Source organism: Notothenia coriiceps, unplaced genomic scaffold, assembly GCF_000735185.1.
Source record: "Notothenia coriiceps isolate Sejong01 unplaced genomic scaffold, NC01 NC01_scaffold00025515, whole genome shotgun sequence".
Taxonomy (NCBI): domain Eukaryota; kingdom Metazoa; phylum Chordata; class Actinopteri; order Perciformes; family Nototheniidae; genus Notothenia; species Notothenia coriiceps.
The window spans coordinates 42478-64461 of NW_011358216.1; the positions used below are offsets into that span (position 1 = coordinate 42478).

A 21984-nucleotide genomic window follows, 5' to 3' on the forward strand; every position below is an offset into this window, starting at 1 on the left:
TCAAAAAGTGCAGATAGAACTTCCCTGTGCCGTCGTTCTGAAGGCTGGGCAGTAAAGTAGGATGGGGGAAACAATGGCAGTAAGAAGAGCAAGAAGAGCGCAAGATGAGAAAGAGAAAAGAGAAGAAGATTTCTGCCAAGTCTGAGTCGAGTTGCTCCTGTGAACAAACACACACATACACATAGCAAGAGGCACACATTAACCCACCTTCAGTCGTGGAGATAGACCTCCATCAGCACATGACCACAAAACAGGACAAAGATCATAGCATCAATAAACAGACGGAAGTGCGCACAAAACCAAATGCGTGTGCACAAACTTGTTGCTTCTGTTTTCATCTTAAAATTGGAAGAAGATTTTAAATTGGTTTCCTTTGCTGTGAAAAATGACATCATGGTATCATGTGGGATTTCTTTTTGTTTGGGTCTTTTTCATCTTCTTTTTTCTCTCTCCGTCTCAGGGCTTTTTGTCTGGAAAAATCAGGAGCGATCCATTTCACACGTTTATTGTGTTCCTGCTTTCCCAGTTTTGGAAAGTCCAGTTTTTTTTTTCTTTTTAATCTCTATTTTTGTTGGAGCTACAGCACAGCACCCACAGCACACAGACGACAAGGAGGGGTGGGGGTCCAGAAAGGCTGGATACACTAACATTGTGCCAGAGGAAGAGAAAGAGGAAACCATAAGGATAACAAGAGATGAAGAAGAGCATAAAGGGGGAAAAAAGAGGGAGAGAAGAGAAAGCAGTATCAACAATTTCATCTTGAGTTTAGCAGGTTTCATCACAAACCGAGTATTGATTGCTTTCCACGACTTCAGCTGAACATTAAACCACTTTTGAGTAAAAGGAAGGAGGCTGAAATGGACAGGATATAGTACAATTGAGACAGATGACAAGGCGTCTAATGATGAGAAAAGAGGGATGGGAAACAACAGACAGATATGGATAGCATACGTTACATTAATCATGGGTATAGGGGGAGTTCTGCCAATCTATTCCTAATATATTAATATGTACATGTACATAATGTACATACTGTATAGTATTGTGTACCTGGAATAGTCATACAATAGGATTATATGAGATTAGATCGTTACTTAAGATTCTCTGTGATCCCACGGGACTGGCACCTTAAATGGGTCGAGGGTTGCAGTGCAGTTCAGAACCAAGGGGTCGACAAAGAAACTGAATATCGGACCTCCACAGGCAAAGTGCATAAGGACAGACAGACATACAGACAGTCAGAAACAGGGGGACCATTGGCAAAGTCGTGAGACACAGAAACTAAGACACAGCTGTATGAACAGGAGGGAATAGAAGAAGTTAGAAGAGTGGGAGAGGAATAGAGATTTTGAAAGAAAAAGAGTTTAAAGGTTTAAGAGAGCAGATGGCTAATTGTACCCGTGTTTCGCAGCCTGGCAGCAAGTCAGTCTTGTGCATAAGGACAGGTGGGAGGAGGAAGCAGGCGGGAGGGGGGGTGGGGGGGGAGTGGGAGACGGAGAGGGGCCGTGGACGAAGCTGGGCGGTGCGATCAGGCCTTGAGAGCGTGCCACTGGGCGACGTTAGTACGCGGCCGAGCGAGCATGTCTTTCCAGTGCTTCACCTCCCCGGGTCCACTCTTCCACGATAGGTAGATCTGAGAGAGGGGAAGGATGATGAAGTAAACTTAGGAATATAACCCTTTTCAGATATGGAGTGCATTTTAATTATGGGAACATTAACATTTTACTGCACATTACTCCTTTAACAAAATACCAGACCAGATTAAAATCAATTAGCTGGATATCTTATTTGATCTTAAACCTCTTATTGTAACAGTTTTGCATAACTTTATTTTATCTTCAAAATATTCTTGCCCAATCAAAACGTTTTAGTTGTTATTATTTTTACAATGGTTTTTCCAAATCATAATTATGTATAGGTTTTCCTTTTGTTTATCCCTGTTCTTTGTTTTTGTAATTGAAAATTGTCATTGCATTTGCATTGCAAGGTGAGGCGTGTGGTGCAGTGGGTTGAGCGTTGGTGTTTGGATCAGTGGGTCACAGGTTCAAACCTCACTGCAGTCAGCATGTCGTTGTGTCCCTGGGCAAGACACTTCACCCAAAATTGCTCCTGTAGTATTGAGTATGTAAGTCGCTTTGAATAAAAGCGTCTAACAAGTGACATGTAATGCATTTGAAAATTGCACCTCAATGATACCTTGAATATAAAAAAAGGTTAAATTAATAAACATCTCTTCATTTTTAGGTAATGGCATTTTGTCATTTAGACATGTCAAAACATTCATTTTGCCCTCAGTCAGACACGGCAGCACCTTAACGGAAAGAGCCACAATGTTTGTGCGATATCTGGCATCAGGTATTTCAGAGGGACTAGTGCTGCGAGCAGGGATGAGTTGAATGAAAGAAGGAGCGTGGAGTTTTTTCAAGCTGCCTCACATTATGGATTTTGAAACATATTTTAGCCATTGAAACCTTACATCAATTAATCCTTTTTTGTTGTTGCTGTAAGGCCCTGGAGTCTCCACTGGTTGCCTGGCAACTGCTAGAGCAAGTCCCTCTGCTTTCAGTCTTTATGCTAAGCTAACCCGAGTCTCCTGGCTGTAGCTTTAACACATCATTGCAAGACATACAGTAAGAGTGTCTCCCAGAAAGCTAATATGTGTGTTTCCTGATGTCAAATAATTACTTTAAAATAGAGAAAGGGTTAGCCCGATGACAAAATTAAAACAGTAAGTTTTGCTAACACGTAAATGTTGTTGTGTAGACCTATAGGTCCAGATTTTTAAACTTTGCTCCAGGAATATTTCTATTCATTGGTCACTTTGGTCAACGCTGGTGAAAAATGTATGAGAGTATAAATAATTCAATTATTAATTACTGGACTGTTAACCTCATCACAAATTGACTGACCTCAGTGGCGACTGCTTACTTTTATAGACATGAGACCAACATTTGGCATCACATCTATGTAATAGGAGGGCTCTCTGCCAAGGCCATGCCCTATCGTACTGAGAGTGAAAAATAATTTGTGTATCCCTCGTGATTGGGATCCTCTCCAAAATGTAATGGGTTCTTTCTTGGCCCATGCTACAGCCTTACATGAAACACAGAGTGTTTCCTTAATTCCTGCAGAACAACAGACAAATACACAAACAAAACTGAAAACAAACTCCTTGGAGTTTAAAAGGAGCTGAAGGAGGATATGCGTAACCAAAGGCAACAACACAAAGAGTAGTGTGAAGCGTTACCTTTCCGATAACGTCGTTGCGGCTGAGTCTGTCCTTGTCCATGACGGTGATGATGATGGTGGTCTCCCTCAGTACGTGGGCGGCCACTTCAAAGGGGAAGGACTCGTTGAAGATGGGGTTCAGACAGCGCTTCATGGTCACTGTCTTCTTCTTCTCTACACGCTTGTCCTTGTGCATCAGCCACACCTTGACGTATGGATCTGCAATGTAGACGCAGAGCAGTTTACATGATAGCAGGGGCGAAAATGTCCATAAAAGATGCATTTTAGTGTCAGGTTTGCAATTAATCTCTTAATTATTAAAGTCATGGAAGACAGCAGGGAAGCAGATAGCTAGTTTGAGCTCAAGGTCAACTTCTCCCCTGAGCTAGGAAACATACAAATGAGGAAGTATTTATGGAAATAGGGCCCGGGATTTGTACTAGGATACTGGAGCATTATCATATTCTGTAATACTAACAGACACTACTGCAGGAAGCAGTCATTTTACAAAGATAAATGCCACAGAAAGCACAGGGAGACTTGATACTTTAAGAACTACAACCAGACTGAGCTGACACAGATTTGGCTTGGAGGCTGAAGATCCTCTTAGATATACAGAAAGAGAGCGAGAGCAGGAAAGATAGAGGGCAAGGGAGAGATGCTTGATTTAATGTCACCTTGCTGCCGCAGCTATCTACGGTTCAACTCGGCTTAGGGGCCAGACGGCAACCGTCTCCAGCACGGACAGGTCAGCAAATGTTTGAACACAGAGATGGAGCTTCCAATGTCATGACAAGGGCTTCAGACGGGTGAGCAAGGGTGAGAAAGAGAAAAGATAAAACAAACATACCTGAGGTGCCCCCGATATCCATGGCTTTGAGATTGCGCGCTTTGATGATGTTCACAGTGATGGTGTTGGCAGTGGGATTATAGCAGAGAGACAAAAGCAGGTCTCCCCGTCTCCCCTGAGGAACACAAACAATTGCGTATGAATCACCCAATCAGATTTCATCAGGGAAAGTCAAACTCCAGATTACTCACTAGTTGTAACCTTACATCACTGCTCTAACCCTTCATGCCAAACACAGATGGTCCAGTGACCAGGCGGGCTTAGCTGAGCCTGTTGCTCAACCTGACATAATGTCAACGGAGCTCTCAAGAGCAGTCGACAAATGACATCACACTTTAAAGTGGACCTATCATGCTATATTTGAATAATATAGTGTAGGAACATACCTAAAGCATATTTATACTTTTTATTTTTCAAAATACCAAACAGATCATGCATTTTAGCCATTCCTCATTTCGCTCAATTTAACAGTCTTTGCATGGGCTGATTCTGTGAGAACAGCACCATCTACAGGCCTGGCATATGTGCTACAGCGTCTCCAGCCCTTTCGAACGGCAATGTCTGTGGCTGTCTCCTCCTGATTGTCGGAGTTGGCCCAATAGCCGTAGCGCCACTTCTGTGACGTCATAGAAGTGTTCAAATCTGGATCAGTCTGTATCAGATCCGTTGCAGCCCCTTTTTAAGAGATTTGGGTATGGAGGAAAATAGAGAGGGTTGTGTTTTCTGACACTTAGTGAGTTCCCTGGAACACTGGGGACACATATTCATGTATAAAGGATGTACAAAAGTGCATTTTGTATGATAGGTCCCCTTTAAATTAAAACTGCAATAATTGAAAACACTGGATTCTTCATAATTTGGGCCTGATGGCCATCCCTCCCTCTCTTACGCTGCCATCACTGCAGGGCTTCAGCTCCTTCCAGAAGGTCTTTATCTGGCCCAGCTCCACCTTGTTGAGGGGGATTGACACCTCTCCGATGGGGTCATTCCTGCTGAAGCGGTCATGGTCCATCACCTGGAGGTACAGAGTTCGCTCTCTCACTTTCTCGTAAGGGAAGCCTAAAACAGAGAAAGAAACAGGGGGAGAGCTACGTTGCAGAGTGAAATAAATATTCTTGACAGTACAGAGAGGGTAATCTGCACTGTGCTAACGGGGAGGAATTTGGCAAAGGCCAAAGCGGATTTTGAAAACTGCAAGACCAGCCAGCGCTCTCTCAAAAGACTGAGAGGGATCATTCTACTCGAGTAACAAGAACAATTTCATTCATGTTTCAAGAGCACTGGCTTCTGTTCTCATTGTGGAGCCTTTTGAACATCACTGGCTATTTCACCATTGGGCATTGTCATCCAGGCAAGATGGTTAAAATGAAACAACTTCAGATCATACAGATACTTGTGTGTCTGCTTTTTTCCTCTGCAGTTGCTATGTTAAAAAATATTGCTTTTTTTTTTTTAAATAAATGAACAAAAGAAAAAAAAAAGAAATCACGCCTTGTTTGTGAATTCTCACACATCTCCCACAGTGCTCCTTGTGGGTTCAGAAATGACTCTTTGTTCATTCAAATGTAATGAAACAATGAAACAAACTTAAGGTTGTCAGTGAGTTCAGAATGGAGTTCCGCAAGACTTTGTAATATAAACAATATGAGTTTTATTCATGAGTCTATCCTAAAGGACAGGATCGATAACACTCATATTTTTTCATTAATTAAAGATGCTATACAGCCAGAGGTTAGCTACATTAAAACTGTATGCAGGGGGAAACAGTTAGTGAGCATTGACTGATGTTTAGCAAGTTGTTGTGGTTTTTGAAGGGTTTTTCATAAGTGTAATAAATGTTAATAGCACATTTGGAAACAAAAAAAACAAACAATTGCAGCATTTCTTCTATAAGTAACTGAATGGAAACAACACAGACCCTCAAACAAGAAGGTTTCGTTCCAGTTCGGGTTGAGGTTCTTCCTTTTGATCTTGGTCTCCAGCTTGTGCTTTTTGTCGGGCAGCAGGTAGATTTTGACGAAGGGATCGGAGGTGCCGGAGAAGTCCTTTGCGGGGAGCTCCTGGCCCCGGAGAACTTTGACGGTGAGGGTCGTGTTTTGGAAACTGTAGCCTATGCTGAACTGGATCCGGCCCAGCTTCTCACTGATGGGCCCTTCACCATCATCATCCTCTGAACCTGGAGACAGCTGCGGGGCCACAAATGTAGGCAAATAAATATCAAACACATGCAGCAGCAACAGCAGCCACTCACAGGAGAAGTTCAGACCAAGGGCACACACCTCCTCCCACACAGACCGTGACAGAGAGACGCTGTGAGGGGAGGAGATGTTAGAGCAGTATTTCTATCACAGCATACTCAAGCAGCTGCTCTAAGGCAGAGATTGGTCTGACATGAAGAACACTGAGAGGGTTTCATTTCCTTTCTAATGTTCTTAAGAGGCAGGAGGTGCTCAGATTGTAGATAGGCGAGCTTTAGACCACCCATTCTCCCTTATAGCCACCCTGACTGCTTTATCACTGCTGTGCACTAAAAGGCCACTATCTGATAGACGGCAGCGGACAGAGAGGGGAAAGAGAGAGTGAGAGACAAACAGATAGAGTGGGAAGGAGAGAGAGAGAGAGTGTTTCACGAGCGGCACAGAGTGAACGAAATCTCAGCTCAAGGTTGGTGGTCTGCACTCGCAGCTTTAGGCTTTGTGGTCACCTCTTTTCTATCCCTGCCTCCTCCTCCTGTCTCTCCTCTTCTTTCTATGCAACAATAGCATTGATTAGAAAGAAGCGTTAGAGGACTTTGAGGGAGATAATACAATCAGTAGCTCACTTTGTGCAAGTTCCTCCATTGATACTTTGGAAAATATCATCTTGGTGGTCTGGTTTGCATGTCACCTCAATCAGAGCATCAACTGAAATAGTTGTTCTCAGTGTTTTAGCTCAGAGCTTTAATTTCAAAGAGGAAAAGACTCAGCTTCTGACAATATGGGTTTTAGAAGTGACAGGCAGCGCAAGTGTGAAATATTCCACGTCTCATTTATCAAACAGTGTGAGTCACCTTGGATAGCTCGTCTCACTTGATTGCCGCTGTAAGAACTGTTTCATTATGGCTCTCTTATTATCACATGCAGCTTTAAATCAACCTGCATGGCTCTAGCATGGAGGATGACTTGTAGTAGGCTACCAAAAATATGTGAATAGTTACAAAAATCACACACATAGGAGTTTACTAAATGTAACTTTTATCAGTAAGTTTCCTCCACTCTTATGGCTTCTGGTTCAGGAGAGAAACTCCCTATGGAGGGAACTTTGGGATTTTATCCCTGTCCGACCATTTAATTGCACAAAAAAAACGATATAACACACTACAGGAAAGGGAACATGTCTAAAAGGGCCTCTTTAAAGCTGTGTTCTGCATTGATTGAGATACACAAGCATTACAGATAGGATGTACAGTCGTTTTTATATTTTTTTTATATATATATATAGAAAACTGCTGGAGTGCTCCTTTAAGGTTTCCTTTCACAAATTAGTCTAGCAAATTTCAAAATGTCCCCTACTGTCAACACATCGTATGAAAAGTGAAGAACTACAAGTTGATCCTTCTTACAGTTGTGTTTGTAGCTAAATAAGTCATATATAGTAGTGATTTCAGGGTGGATAGCATCCTACTTGTAAGACAAATGACCAAAAGTGATGTCCCCTGTTAACCCCCTCCACCCCCGACAGAGAGAGTGCGGGGGCAGAGGGGAAGTTTATTTAAATGTATCCAGTCGGCCTGAAACATTGATCATTTATCTGACTAATGTCTGTGCAGCTCAGAATCTATTGCCCTGATCATGTCTCTGAAATAGCAGTAGCATAACTGCGCTCTGTATTGATGAATCCATGGCGCTGCTTGTGGTGCTTTAGTAGCAGTAGACAGATTTGTAATTACAATCAGGGAATTACAAAACGCCTACTGCTCATATTGCTTAGTCCTCTGTGCTATACTGTAATCTAAAATCTATTAAATGTTGCACTGGGTGGCATGATCCTCCAATAGATCATTGGGCAGCTGTTTTAGTAAAAACCTTCTTGCAAAGGGAACATTACAGTGTAGAAGCTACATACAGTTTATAGCTTGTCTGCTATTTTGTGCTTTTATGCTATCTGTCTGAATATAGTTATTTTCACCCCGTTAAAAAGCTCTGCATTATGACGGTCTCTTTAACCCCAGTTTGCCAAAAAGTACTGTTCTCCAGCTGTTGGTGGATATACCCAGATGGGGGGAAATATATTATAATAAGCCTGCATGTGACATGGTAAGGGGAGCCAAATCTGAATTGTTGAATCCCATATTTTCTTATCTAGGCAGCCCACAAAAAACTGGCTGGGCTTATTTGACAGTTTGTGAGTTTGGCGAGCAGTCCAGATAGAAAAATACAAAAAAAAGGGTTTTCACAATAGGTACCCTTTGAAGGCTTAGATATTCATTACATGTAGGTAACAATGTGTATAGCTTGGTGTCACAGATAGACGCAGAAAATATGTCATGTATAAGTGTGGTGGGAGGGTCTTACCATCACCATGTCTCCAGTGAGTGAGTTGGCCAGGTCAGTCACGGACTGGCCGTCGGGGGGTCGGCCCTTGGGGCTGTTAACTGGCTTGTTGCCCCTGAAAGCAAAAACATGGGTTGATCCAGAGGAAACAAAGCAAGGACATGTGCTGAGAAGCTAACACGTCTCTGGAAAGAGAGAATGTCTGAGCACACAGGGAGTCCAACCTCCACCTGTTTGGCGCTTGAAAAATGCCTATCTGAAACGACCAAGTTTGCTTTGGATAGATGTCACTTCAAAGTAGATTGTGCCTTCTCTAGCTACCATGAGCGAAGCCAAATAAATCTTCCAAAGATTCCACAGATTAATGGCGGGCACTGCAACTGAGGACATTTGATGCAGTGAATTGTGTTTGATGAAACTTGGAATCTGAGATGACTGTACATATGTCCAGTGTGGCAAACATCCATATCTCTAACCAAAAAGTTACCTCCGACAAGTTAACAAACACAGTTTCAGACAGAAAACAAAACCACTTAATTTAATAAATATATTCTCCAATTCCCATAGAGTTTATGATCAACCCTTATTCCCTCTACAGATATTAAGGAGACACACATGTATAAAGACATTTATAGCAACATGACGTCACTTTATGTACAAAAGACAGACATGTATAGCAACGGGTAGAGGATCAGACGTTTCACGGGACAGATGAAGTAGTGTTGATGTGTTTATATCTCAGTTATTAAGAATATGCAACAAAACAAAAAATATAAAAAAAACTCAAGAGAAAGCAGAGATCTCCCATGGCAACGCTGGTACTTAGTAAAAAGTTAATAGATGTTAAGTTTAGTTTCCTCACACGAGGATTGTTGAAAAAATAACGTTAAAGTGGGACAAACAGTGTGGGAGAAAAACCTCAAGGTACATACATCATGAAAACAATCACAAAGTGTAAAGAAAGTAAAAGAGAATAAATATTATGAGATTAAAGAAAGAATGAAAGAAAGGTAGAACAAGAAAGAGCCAAATGCGAAAGTCTTGGCCAATGTAATGTGACACATTGGACACACAGCACTCCATAGATGACTGGTCAAGGCACATGGAGAGGCTGAACATTGAAACACTGTAGGGCAATAAACAAACGGTAAATAGAGAAGAAATACAAGAAGAGACACATACATATAGAAATGAGAAGACTCAAAGAGGTTGCAGACACACATAACAGTAGACAGAAATCATAAAGACTTGCTCAATAAGAAATGTAAGAAATAGAAAAAAGAAAGCGGAAAATTATTAATCTGTATCAGAAGAGATAGAAAGCATTAATAGCATGAACAGTGAGGTTACGGAAACCAAAACCAAACAGAGTGAGATCGTTACAAACACCAGCACATTAGAGAGAAACAGAGCTGCAAGAAAAGATAGGAAATGAAGGAAGGAAAGCCTGGAAACACAAGAAAGGCTTAGTTTGGTCAGTCTGATAAGTATCAAAGAATAAGAGACGAAAATAAAGAGCTATTCACACACAATACATCTAACAGAGGCAAAGGGGTGGACATGCTAAAGGGAGAAAAGAGCACAGAAGAAAAAAAAGACAATAAATACAAATGATCACCAGTTAAAGAGAGCAAGAAACACAAGATGAGATATAGTGTGATAGAAAGATAAGGATAAACAGTACAAAAATATAATATCATTGAAAACACAGAAACGGACAAATAGTAAGAACATAGGAGATGCACATTTAGAGTGTCACAAAAGAGGGCGTTGATAGAAATAAAGTAATATAGCTACAAATTATAGAAGTTAACTTGACTTCTAACCTGATTTTCCAACCATTAAGCAACACTCTAAAAGTTTGAACTGGGAACACAGAGGCCAAAGCACAAACTGGCATTGGCTACATGTGCATATATATTATATGCAAGTAGTTGTCACTCCGAGAGTGAGAGCAATGCCTTGGACAGGCCGAAAACAAGGAGCGCATAGAAAGTCTGTCCGTCTGGCCAGCAATCTGCCGAGCGTCTCACTGAGAGAATGTACTTTTTTGTTGGGCTGCGAATTGGGATGACAATTGATGTTGAATGTAATAATGTGTACATTTTTGCTGAAGACAAGGACAGAACTGGGGGGAAATATACTGACAAATAGACAGACACAAAAAGCAAGCAAGGAAACAAGACAAGCAAACAGACAATCACTGCAACCAGCGGAGGAACCAGAGCGAGACGGGGGGGAAGGAGGGATGTTAACCGTTTCAGGAAGGGAAGGGAATATTCATCAATTGGTATTAGTTGTATTAGTTGCCAAGGGAGGTCATTACATTTTCAGGGGGCTTGTTAATCCCTTGCACAGACTCTAAACTGCAGGCGAGTTTGAGAGGCGAGGAAGAGGCTGGGTATAACACTAAACCAAGATCTGAGGATCAGCTCGAAAGAACTCTAAAGCACAGAGAGAGACTTTGGGATTGAAGTAAAGCAAGGCACTTCCCTCCTCCTCCACATCCCCACTATCGATGGGGTAGTGAACGTCTTCAATTATTCATTCTCTTTCATGCTTCATTCAGGGGTTCAGTGCATTCTCAGGTAAGATCTAGTGCAGCCGAGGGATGGCCTTCCTACCAGCCCTGCTCCACAGCACCTGAGCGTCCTCCAGGCTGTTTAGACAAAGCGGCTGGAGCTGGAGATTTGTTGCAGAAAATAAAATACTTCCTCAAGATTATACAGAAGATCATGAATTGGATAAACGAGGATTGTTTTCAGGAAAAAGCTAAATTAATTGTGGCAGATGGAGATACTACAACTGCTACATTTCAGTGCCAATGCTTTTTCAGTCCGACCCTTAGGGGGGTTGATATGGAAATTGATGCTCTAAAGCCTGCAGTTATCTACAGTATCCAGTGGGAGGCAGAGTGGACTCGAGTTCAGATTCTCCATCAGCTAAGGCACAGAAAGTGGGATGTTGGCATAGCAACGGCTCTAGAAACAGACCATACATTTGGGGGTTTGGGGTGTGTGAGACGAGAGGTTGTTGGGCGTCGGGGAAGGGTGTGTTTGGAGGGGTGCAGCAAACAGGCGAACACACAGAGAACATTAAGGTTTAGGATATATGACAGGTACGGGTGAGAACCTCGCAGACACACACATGGACAGACACATGGAGGCAGGCGGGGCCACTTTGGGTTTCACCGTCCTGTGATACTATCCTTTTTTTGTTACCTGACCGAGGGCCAGCAGCTCGTAGAGAGGGGGAGGGGGGGAAAGACACTCCACTTCTAGGCTGGAGAGAGACGCGAGAAAGAAAGCCCAACCCAGACCCTCTTTTTTTTTTTTTTTTCACCCCTCTGCAAACATGTCACACCCAAACAAACATGCTCGCCTGGAACCATGAAGTAATATATTTGCAATGTCTAAGACGCCCACTAGATCTATCATTCTACAGGGGCCACAGCATACTTCCCAGGATCATACACAGTCAAAACCACAGCAGTGAAGCAGAGCGCTGCTTACATAATTCACATGAAACGCATGTACATTCACACTGGAGTCATTCCTGCTGCTTCACTTCTCAGCCTACGACCAACAATTCTGCTGCGACATATAAATATGGATGCTTTCACTGTTAACTAATTACTTCCTGCACGTTGGAACTGGAAATGAGTCTAAAATAGCATTGCTTACTGAAATCCCACTTCACCCAGCAGCAACAAGGGAGGTGCTAAATGCTGCCTTCTGTGTTTCTGCTCCTTCAAATGGAAATAGAAAAACCACAAGACAATTCAGTGGGTGCCAAATGTTGATCTTTATAAGCGCCGTTATGAGTCTGTTTTCATTTTATTAGAGGCGGTATTTCAGATGCAATGCTTTTGACTTCGGTAGCCGGCAATTGCCCTTTTCACTTTGAAACAGTCCAGCATTGCAAACATGATACTTTTTAATCCGAAAAATTAGCCTAGTGTCTACTCTATCTATACTGTGGCAGTTGAGCCCTGACTCTCTTTATGGTCTCCCTATAAACTCTGCAGTTAAGCATTCAAGATGTCTCAGAGCTCAATTAAAACAAATAACCCAATCGCACCAGGGAGTTTCCCAACATGAAATCATCAACACGTTTTTTTTAAAGTCCATTAAAATAAACAAATCCAAATCAAAGTGTTTTGAAAACCGATTAGATCCTCAGATTGCCTGTGATGTGGAGGCTGCGGCTGATGTGCCACCGATTATGAGGCAGGACACGAGGGTCCCGGGTTAATGCTCCAAATAGATCCCCCTACCCAACCACAATCCATCTATCTGTACAGTATGTATGAGATGTGTACCAGCATGTAGTGGCTGCTGGCTAGAGTGCTGCCTTCAGCCCCGCATAACGCATGGATGTGCAGAGTACAATAAGTACTCCCCTGTCCTACTACTCTCTTGGATGGTAGATGGATCTGCTCCCTGAATATTCCCTCATCCTGCCCCGACATACGGACTGATGGATGTTCGAATGCACTGACCTCCGCCTCTTTGTGACTTTTCTTTTCCGCCTTAGTGCCATCTACTTTCCCCTTCTCTAAGCACATAAGCAAATGCATCAACATTCCCAGTGTGATGCTAGAATGAGCGCGATGGCCGCGGGGGGCCGAAGCCTCGGGGACCGTCTTAAGCAGAGCCCCCTGAAGACTGCTGATAAGCCGGGCCGCAAAGCCCCTTTCACAGGAGGGGCAGACTAGCAGAGCATAGCATAATCAATTTACATGTTTATGTACAAACAGATTATATCATCTGGAAGCATTGTAACAGTCGTTTTTTTTTATATTATCTGAGCAAACAAAGCTTGGAATTAGCACTTTACACTATAACACTGTACATGTGACCTCAGAATGACCTAACACTTCACTAGCTTAAAGACATATCAACTCCTCCTACTCAGACTAATGCGGTTAGAGCACAAACACATTCAAGACGTTAAATAAAACACATTTATATAGATTTATTTAGGTTAAAGGTCACAACCGCCATACGTTATGTTCATTTTTGCCTTTCACGTCAAGTTAAGCAACGTATTAAGCTCATCAATTATGAAGCAATATTATATAGCTCACTTGGCAATTAACAGACACTCAGAAAACCTCGCTGAGTGCATCATGTCTTTGAGGCCGTGATCTATATTTATTGATATCTACAAGATGTATACTGGAGCAGGAAGAAAACTCAATTGGCTTACACAAAATGATGTAACATGCATGGATGAATAATTGAAAGACCACAGGCAAGTGGATTGAATGTTAATGTAGCACGAAGATACGTCCCGCCTCCTCTGTCCTGAACCTCCATCCTCATTGGACCGTTGGCTGTCTGCTCAGAGAGAGATCTAGATTCAAAACTCTGGGGGATTGTGGCTTCTCTTTATAGCAACACAGGAGGAGAATCTACAGTATAGGTTCACTGAATCGCAACAGAAGGGTATGAGTGAAGACCAATGAGGCATCACGGAGGCACTCGAACATCCTGATACGCTTTCTAAGACGCACAACCTATGGATGATGCCTAGGATATGAACATCTCAGCATGTGTGGCCCCAGGATCAAAGCAACAATCTTTTGTAATCTAACCTCTGCTTTTTTATCATGCGACCTTCACTTCCTCAATCTCCCTTTTAAATGTGAAGCATGGTTTGAAAGTCTCAATCACTACCACTGACGCTAAGGTTGAAACTCTAAGTCAGCTCCTGCCTCACTTCATAAACAAAAGACCACGCAGAACACTTTCATCCAGCCAGCGCACACACAAGGTCAGTCAAGGAGCATCATGAGTATCACGCACTATCGCACCTTCTCATGGCCAGTGGGGAGAACAGTATGTTTGATTGGCTTGCCTTCAACTATGACCATGCAACAGTGGAGCATTAACACATGGCTGAAGGGCAAAAGAAAGCCCCCCTGTTGTTATTTGTGCCTGAAGGACTTCTCATACTTGATCCTATTAACCAGATTGTTTGGCCAACTGTCGTTAAAGGTCAAGAGCAAAGCTGTTTGAGTGGTGGAGAAAGCATACTCGTCAAAAGTCCAGCGTTTAAACTCCTACTTCACTTCAAATATAAAAGTATTATCAGCATAATATACATAAAGTATCAAATATCAGTAATCATTCTGCAGAAAACTAATTTATTATATTTGACAATTTTAGATTGCAATTACTGATGTATCAATATGTAAACATCAATTTACTGTTGAAGTCTGGCGTTTACAATATTTACTGTTATTATGTTTTATAAAATACACAAAGTTCTGTTCAAATGCAACTAAATACAGTTTTTGGGTGAAAAGGTTTGAAATCACTGGTTTAATTTTGAACTATGCATTATATTTTAAGGTAACCCATGTTTATTATGTGAAATCTAAATCTGTTCGGTAATTTGACTTTATCTGTTAAATAAATTCAGTTGAAGTTGTAACTTTTATTCCCATGTAGGGCATCACAGAGCAGCTCTTTGATATTCACGAGCAGTGGAGAGATGTCCCTTTTATGTCCGAATTGATGATGCCAACGTTTGAGAGTCACATCAACTATTCACATTAACTTCAGAGGCTTTTTGTTTGACTGAAATAATTAGCAAGGCACATGCCGTGCAGATGATTCATTTGGTTGAATAAATCAATGAGGTATTACATGTGTGATGCAGGTATGCAGATGAGTGGCAGGCACATAAAGGACATGTTTGATGTGAATACACAGACTGCGTTGATATGGCTATACACAGGGAGAGAGAGAGGGAGACGAATGAAGGCGTAGCTTTGTCTCCGGCTCGAGAGCCCGGTTTGGAATGAGCAATATGCCAAGAGCATGATTGATTAAATTATGGTCAGACATCTGTGAAGTCAGCACTAACACCACAGGGAATGATATACTCCCAGCAAGCTTACACCTTGCATTTTTAATATACTGTGCACATATGTTTATTTTATATTTAGTATCCAATTAAAGGGTGCCTAAATCATTTATAATACATTTGAATTTGTAATCAATGATGAAACAAGCACAATAATGAGTGGCTCCGGTGGAATTAGTTTACTTCTCAGGAGAATTTACGAAAGGGCCGAGACATTTGAAGCTTTCATTATATGCAAATCTTTTTTTTATTACATCCGAGTTCTTCATTGTTCACAGAGTGTAAGCTGCCAGTCATTCTGTTTTTACTGAAAGAAATTAAATGAACCTCAGGTTAATCTACAAAATGCCACAATGCACTCAATCACCGTTAAATCGAGGTGAGTCCTGCGGGGCCACCGGCTGGACTGAGCGGTTCCCTCCTTCTGTTTAGTCTATTAGTGGATTTCACAAGCCATTGAAGGAGGTTTCCAGGTAAACACAAACTCGGAAAGACAGATGTAATGTGCACAGCAAATTACACAGAAAATTGCACACCTTTGTGGCTCGGCAGGTTTCACACTAATCCTTAGCAATAGAGATAGTTTTGATGTTTTACAAAAGGCGACATTGTTGCTGAAAGAATATTTTAATGCTTGTTTGCAACTCCATGCCGTGTTGACTCTCAGAAAAGGCCACAGAAAGCTTCAGGGCAGGAGACAACAATGAGGCAGGCAAACCAAGAGCCAAATATATTTCACAAGTTGTCGTCATAGTGTTACTCTAAAGGGTAACATTTTATCATAAATAAAGATGCTTATTAGTTAAGGGCTTCATACTGCATCTGTGCAGTCCAGATAAGAAAACAGTTACCATCTGTTTTCTAATAGAGCCCTAGTTTAAAATCATGTGTCAAATTGATGAAACACTTATGAATGAGGAATAATTGGTGTGTCAAGTAAATCAGAATTTGTTCGCTCTCCCCTGCCATTTGGTTTTAAGGTGTGTGTCATATTATGTATCTCCAAATTGTCTCCAATTTGTCACAGAATCAAAGTGAGGGTTAAAACGGCCTAATTGGACTGCAGAGGAAATCAAGTGTGTCGCATCTGCCTAAGGCTGGACCAAATGTTGGATTTCACTCTGGCTTTGGTGCTACACACTGATGCAAATAATCAAAAATCACCATCCATTGCCGAAAATTGAACAACACTAGAAAAAGTGCAGTTAAATGTTTTGTTTCACAGGACACGCCCACTGTACTCATTTGTTAGTCTTAAACTGTTCCACGAAAACATTGTTCCCATTCCTAAAAAGAATGCCTAACTAATTAGTTTTGGAGACGCATGCGAGAGCGGTGCATCCTTATAGATGAGTGGAAATATTTTTGGCTTCTAGTGTGTAAGGTGGCTGGCAAGGAAAAGGTTTATTTTTAGCAGCGTGTTTATGTGACTAAAATGTTGTGGAATAATGAGGAGGCTCTCCGGGCCCCTCGGTGCAGCTACAGAGACGGGACTCTCGGAGCAGCAGAGGGTGATTGTTTGAAGGAAGCTAATGAGCAGGACGGAAAAAACAAACACAGGAATAGAAAGGAATTGGATAAAAAAAGCATGAAATACAAAAGAAATATGACAATTACCAATGGGAGGTCTCTGTAAGGCAGGAGTGAAAAGACACACAAATAGATATGAAATGGTGACGGAGAATGTAATTGCGATGGGGGAGATAATTATCATGGTCAGGAAAAGAAGACCACTGGCATGAGCAAACAATGTTTTATTTGATTCGCTGCCTTTTTTTTTTTATCCCTCAAAGCAGAAAAAAGGATTGGAGTAGCATTAAGAATCTCACTGCTGTGATTTATGAGCTCATTACTGCTTTACAGCTTACATCCAAATTGCTTTCTCTTTTTCTCATCTCATCCTTACAGGATTTTTTTTCGTACATTTGGATTCATAGTCAGCTCTTATTTTTATTTCTGTAACAGTGTCAATCTCTGGTGCTATTTTAGTAGCAGGGCCGTAGCAAAGAGCACTTAAGTGCTGTGACTCACCGAAAACACTACAAAACAAATCTACTCTCCTCTACTTAGATTCCGATATCATCTGCCGTTTTTCCTTGATATCATATCCTTCACGTACTTTCATTTGTACACCATCATTCCCTCACACATACAACAGGCACTCTCATAGTTTATCTGGTACCTCTTCTCAGGAGGGGGCTCCTGATTGGCTGGTGGTTGTGCCTGCGCTGTTTCCTGCAGGTCAGGGATATTGGCAAAGTCATCTTGCTCGGCCACACCAATGGCCAAAGCCAGGACCACCAGCTTCCCTTCACTGGCTCCCCATAAACAAATACGATAAAGAGATAGAACGAGAGGCCAGAAAAGATGCGAAGGAGAGGGAAATCGGTCATAAAGAAGGTTTGTTGCAGGGGGGAGAGAAGAAGAGAGATGTTATTTCAGGTTACAGCAAGAACACAAAGTAGAGAGGCGGCAGGTAAATAGACCATAGGAGAATAAACAGAAGGAAAAGTTACAGAGAAACGGTCATAAAGGAAAATCTGCAACATCAGCAGTAAGCATTTTGTCCAGGGAAGGATATTAGTTAGAAACCATAAACTAAAAAGGTCAGGTTAATAATAACGTAATGGTTTTAATGAAGTGGTGCTGACAACAGGTGCAGGCTGTGTTCACATCGTACACACAACAAATAATTAAAGGGAACTGCTGTTGATTATTTAATGATAGTTAATGGATGTGGTATTCAGCAGCATGCACGGATGTAAAAGCTATGTATTTACAGACCCACACACCACACTCAGAGTAATGATTCTAGTTATTTAACCTGCCTTCTGCTTTCTCTACGCACTCACCTTTCACATCGAACATGCCTGTCGCCTTTCTCCAGAATTAAGATTTAATTAAGCCTCATTAAGAAGATCTGGACTAATTGTTTCTATTTGAGTGACATAGTATCTTGAGGTGCCCTGTGTGTCACCGTTTTCTGGGTCAGTGCTCTCTCACTCTCCGTGTTGCACTCTTCTCATTTCATATTTTCTATTACGCTAGACTCGCTCTCCAAATCCCCTTTCCCCCCCTCATCACTATCCTCTCCTACTCTTAATTCTCTGCCTCCCTCCCTTCCTCCCGTCACCCACACCCACCGTTCTATAGCTTAAGCCTCTCACTGCGTTACAATACCTCGACTAAGAGCATACAGGGCCGCCAAGCTGTGGAAAGATATCACCCCAAACTCCACAATTTCATCTTTCTGAAATGACGTCAAAAGCTTTTCTTGCTGCACCATAAAGCCTGGTTTAATAATCTCCCTGTTATACTGCTATACTCAAACTTTTATGTCTGAACGACAGCCACTTTCAGATTAATTTAAAACCCCTACACGGCACCCGTCACAAATGTTCATTTAGAGATGTTATCACTTTTAGCTTTTTATATGAACTGTTTATCCATTACTTTGAACATATACGTTTAACAACTTATTTGAATTGTATATACATGATCTTTAGCTAATTATCTGTCTGAAGTACTTTTTATTGAGCGAAGGAAGAGCATACAGTAAAAGTGTTTTTGTGTCACTGTTTATTTCTATTCATAGAAAATAATGATAATAATTATATTATCATTTTGAAAAATGATAAGAAAAAATAAGCAAATGATTTAGAGAAAGGATTATTAAAAATGTAATCAAACTGACAAGGATTAAATGAATGTTTATTTACTTAACAAAAGAGACAAAATAAATCAAAATCAAAGAATAGGAAGATAACTCAGATAATGAAGTCTAGGAACATTGATTTAAATCTTATCTTCCTCAGTCTACCTTATCTTCAAGAACTTCCGTAGTTAATTAGCTGAACGCTGTCTTTTTTTTACTCATTTTAACTTTTTTCATTTATACTATTTTTTATTCTGTTTAACTTCTCTGCTTTATTGCTGACTAGTTTGTACAGCAATAGCAACATGTGGTGTTAATGTGTTACAGCTCACTAAATGTTCAGAATGTACCTATAAATTAGATAGGGGTTATTTATTAATGACTATTGGATTGCCCTTCTCCCATCACGTTTCTTTAGTATGAGCATTTACACTCAAGAATATTGGTTAAACACTTCTGTAGATGTGTCTAAAGGTAATGGCGCAGGGGCGAGAGAAGGAATGGACATTAATGACACTAGGCAATTGATTTTTAGCCAAAAAGCTTGAAGACAAATCACCCATGAGATCCATTTGGTCAAATGGCTCCAAAGGCAGGATATCTGTGTCAATCACATCAACACACCCACAGAGCAGTGATTCACCCAGATAGGGAATCAGGCCAACATTGAAATTAACTGGCTTGAACAATGGGTCATGTCTATTACTGGGCCGCTATGCCATCAATCATAAGAGGTGTTGCAGAGGAGCAAATACATCATAAAGTATGACCTCAACTGCACATTTACGATGATGAGAGGCTAGTTTAGTCGCGTGTGATGGGCAATATTCTCAATGACCTTGGTGGTGGCATGTGCTACGTTACTAATGCTCAGTTAGCCAGTGACATTAGCCCAGCTGCGTCATACTGAACTGCCCCGAGAATTTTTAACCCAAATAAAAAAATAACAAATGGTAAAAAGCTACTGTAAAATGATTCTGTGCAAAGGGACATGAAACACATGTTGTACCTTGGCAGTGTCCTTCCTCACACCCCTCCCTCCCTTATCGGCTCTCCCTCCACTCCTGGCCTGGAGTAACAATATGTTGTAGGAGTAATGGTGCTGGTGACATAAGATCAATGCTCCAGGGTTAACACAAACCTACACACAGCTGCTTAACCTTGGTTCTTCCCGCTGATGCACTATCACACGTGGACGGTGTGATACACACACATGCTTACACACATGTCATCAGGCACACAGCATTACCATTAGCATAAACGTTTCAGTGTCACAGGAGAAAAAAGGTGTTGTTTTAGGAGAAATAACTCATGAAATATGGATTAGGTGTGTCTCCTTTAAGCAGGATATTCAACAGTCATTCCAAAGGATGACTATGAAATGGGACGTTTAAGAAACCATCTCATGAATATTGTGAGATGGCACCAACAGCTCTGTCCTGTGAAGCCAATTGCAGCAGACAGGCTGATGCCATCCAAACAGATGTTGCTGTTTAGCAGAGCATACAGTGTAAACATTGAACAACATTTCACAGGATAGAAACTGCCCTCAATATCTCACAACTTCCTTGTCATTTTTGAATGCTCATGAAAAATGGGTTTTAGATTGCTCAATAAGAAGCTTTGTAATTCATCTCAACTGATCATTACTACAGCTCTGTAGGTTATTACAAATAAATCATGAAAACTATCATTGCTCACGATTGATTTATTCATTCAGTAAACGCGTTTGGTTTCAGTCGAGATTTGAAAGGATCATAAAGCATATATCAAGTAATATAATCCCCCTATGACAACAACATCTAGTAAACATAATTTATTTGGTTAATATCCCTGTGTGATCTATGACATCGTCATAAATTAGATTATACAACTGAGGGCTTAGAGCTAAAAGACAACAGCTTATTTAGATTCATAACTCCATCCTTATTAAAATGTATAATAGATTTTCTCATCTCATATGCATAACTTCATCATTCTGCATTCAAATGATTAGCTGCATGTAAATTGCCTTTCTAACTGTATTCAGAATAACTCCTTGAAAGTGTGACAGTGAAAGCAATGACTTCATCTTGAGCACTTGCACACACACACACACACACACCATCCAAACACACAATCTCAAACATCAGAACTATATAGAGAGTTTGTATTTTGAGAAAGAGAGAAGTAATATCCTTCCCTGGATATCAGATACAAATAGAAAATAAAACACCCAAAAGATAAGAAACAGAACAGAAAGATAAAAGCAGATTGGTTAGGATTAACAGAGCTACATATTTAACTACTTGATTCTCAGATAAGCTTTATAATAACCTTAAACAAACACATAGAATAACTCCAGTTAGCATAGAATAGCATAGAAAGTACGTTAAGACACAGATAGACACAGAGGCCTAAGCAGGGGACACCACAAAGACTCCATGAAGACATGAAGTTAGAGCTGAAGAGACTCACAGGAAGGATTTGACGTCCAGGCCACGATTTTTCATCTGGTCCATCGTGTAATCCCAGCTGCCAGGATTCGCTTGTGAGCGCCCTCTGGCTCCACCTCCCCCACAGCGAGAGGCCCTCGCTCCTGATGGGCTGCCCCGAGCACCTCTGGGACCGCCTCTTGTACCTGCACCCCCACCCTCACCACCTCCCTCTCCTCTCCCAGCACCCCCGCCTCCCCCAGGCTGACCAGGTGCTGTGTGTAACTGTCCCAAACTCTGGGATGTTGTGGGGGGGTTGCCGAGGAGAGGTCCCGGCGGGTGGATGAGAGGCTGCTGGAGACTCTGCTGGCGGAGCAGCGTCCGGGGCCGGGTGGGGATGTGCTCCAAAGTGGACGCGTACGATAAGAC

At 41.5% G+C, this 21984-nt stretch overlaps 1 protein-coding gene across 2 annotated transcripts; it reads right to left on the bottom strand.

Moving 5' to 3' along the window:
- Positions 1-1486: 1486 nt before the first annotated feature.
- LOC104956189 (synaptotagmin-7) lies at positions 1487-21752 on the bottom strand. Of its 2 annotated transcripts, XM_010783648.1 has the most exons (8): positions 21599-21752; positions 17669-17800; positions 8632-8725; positions 5997-6264; positions 4968-5137; positions 4079-4193; positions 3248-3447; positions 1487-1633 (listed from the first exon to the last, which is right to left on the bottom strand). In XM_010783648.1, exons 1-8 carry the CDS (start codon positions 21640-21642, stop codon positions 1529-1531), a joined length of 1128 nt encoding a protein of 375 aa, XP_010781950.1. In that variant the 5' UTR covers positions 21643-21752; the 3' UTR covers positions 1487-1528. The 2 variants fall into 2 exon arrangements, with proteins under 2 accessions (XP_010781950.1, XP_010781951.1); XM_010783649.1 differs by lacking the exon at positions 17669-17800.
- Positions 21753-21984: the final 232 nt, after the last annotated feature.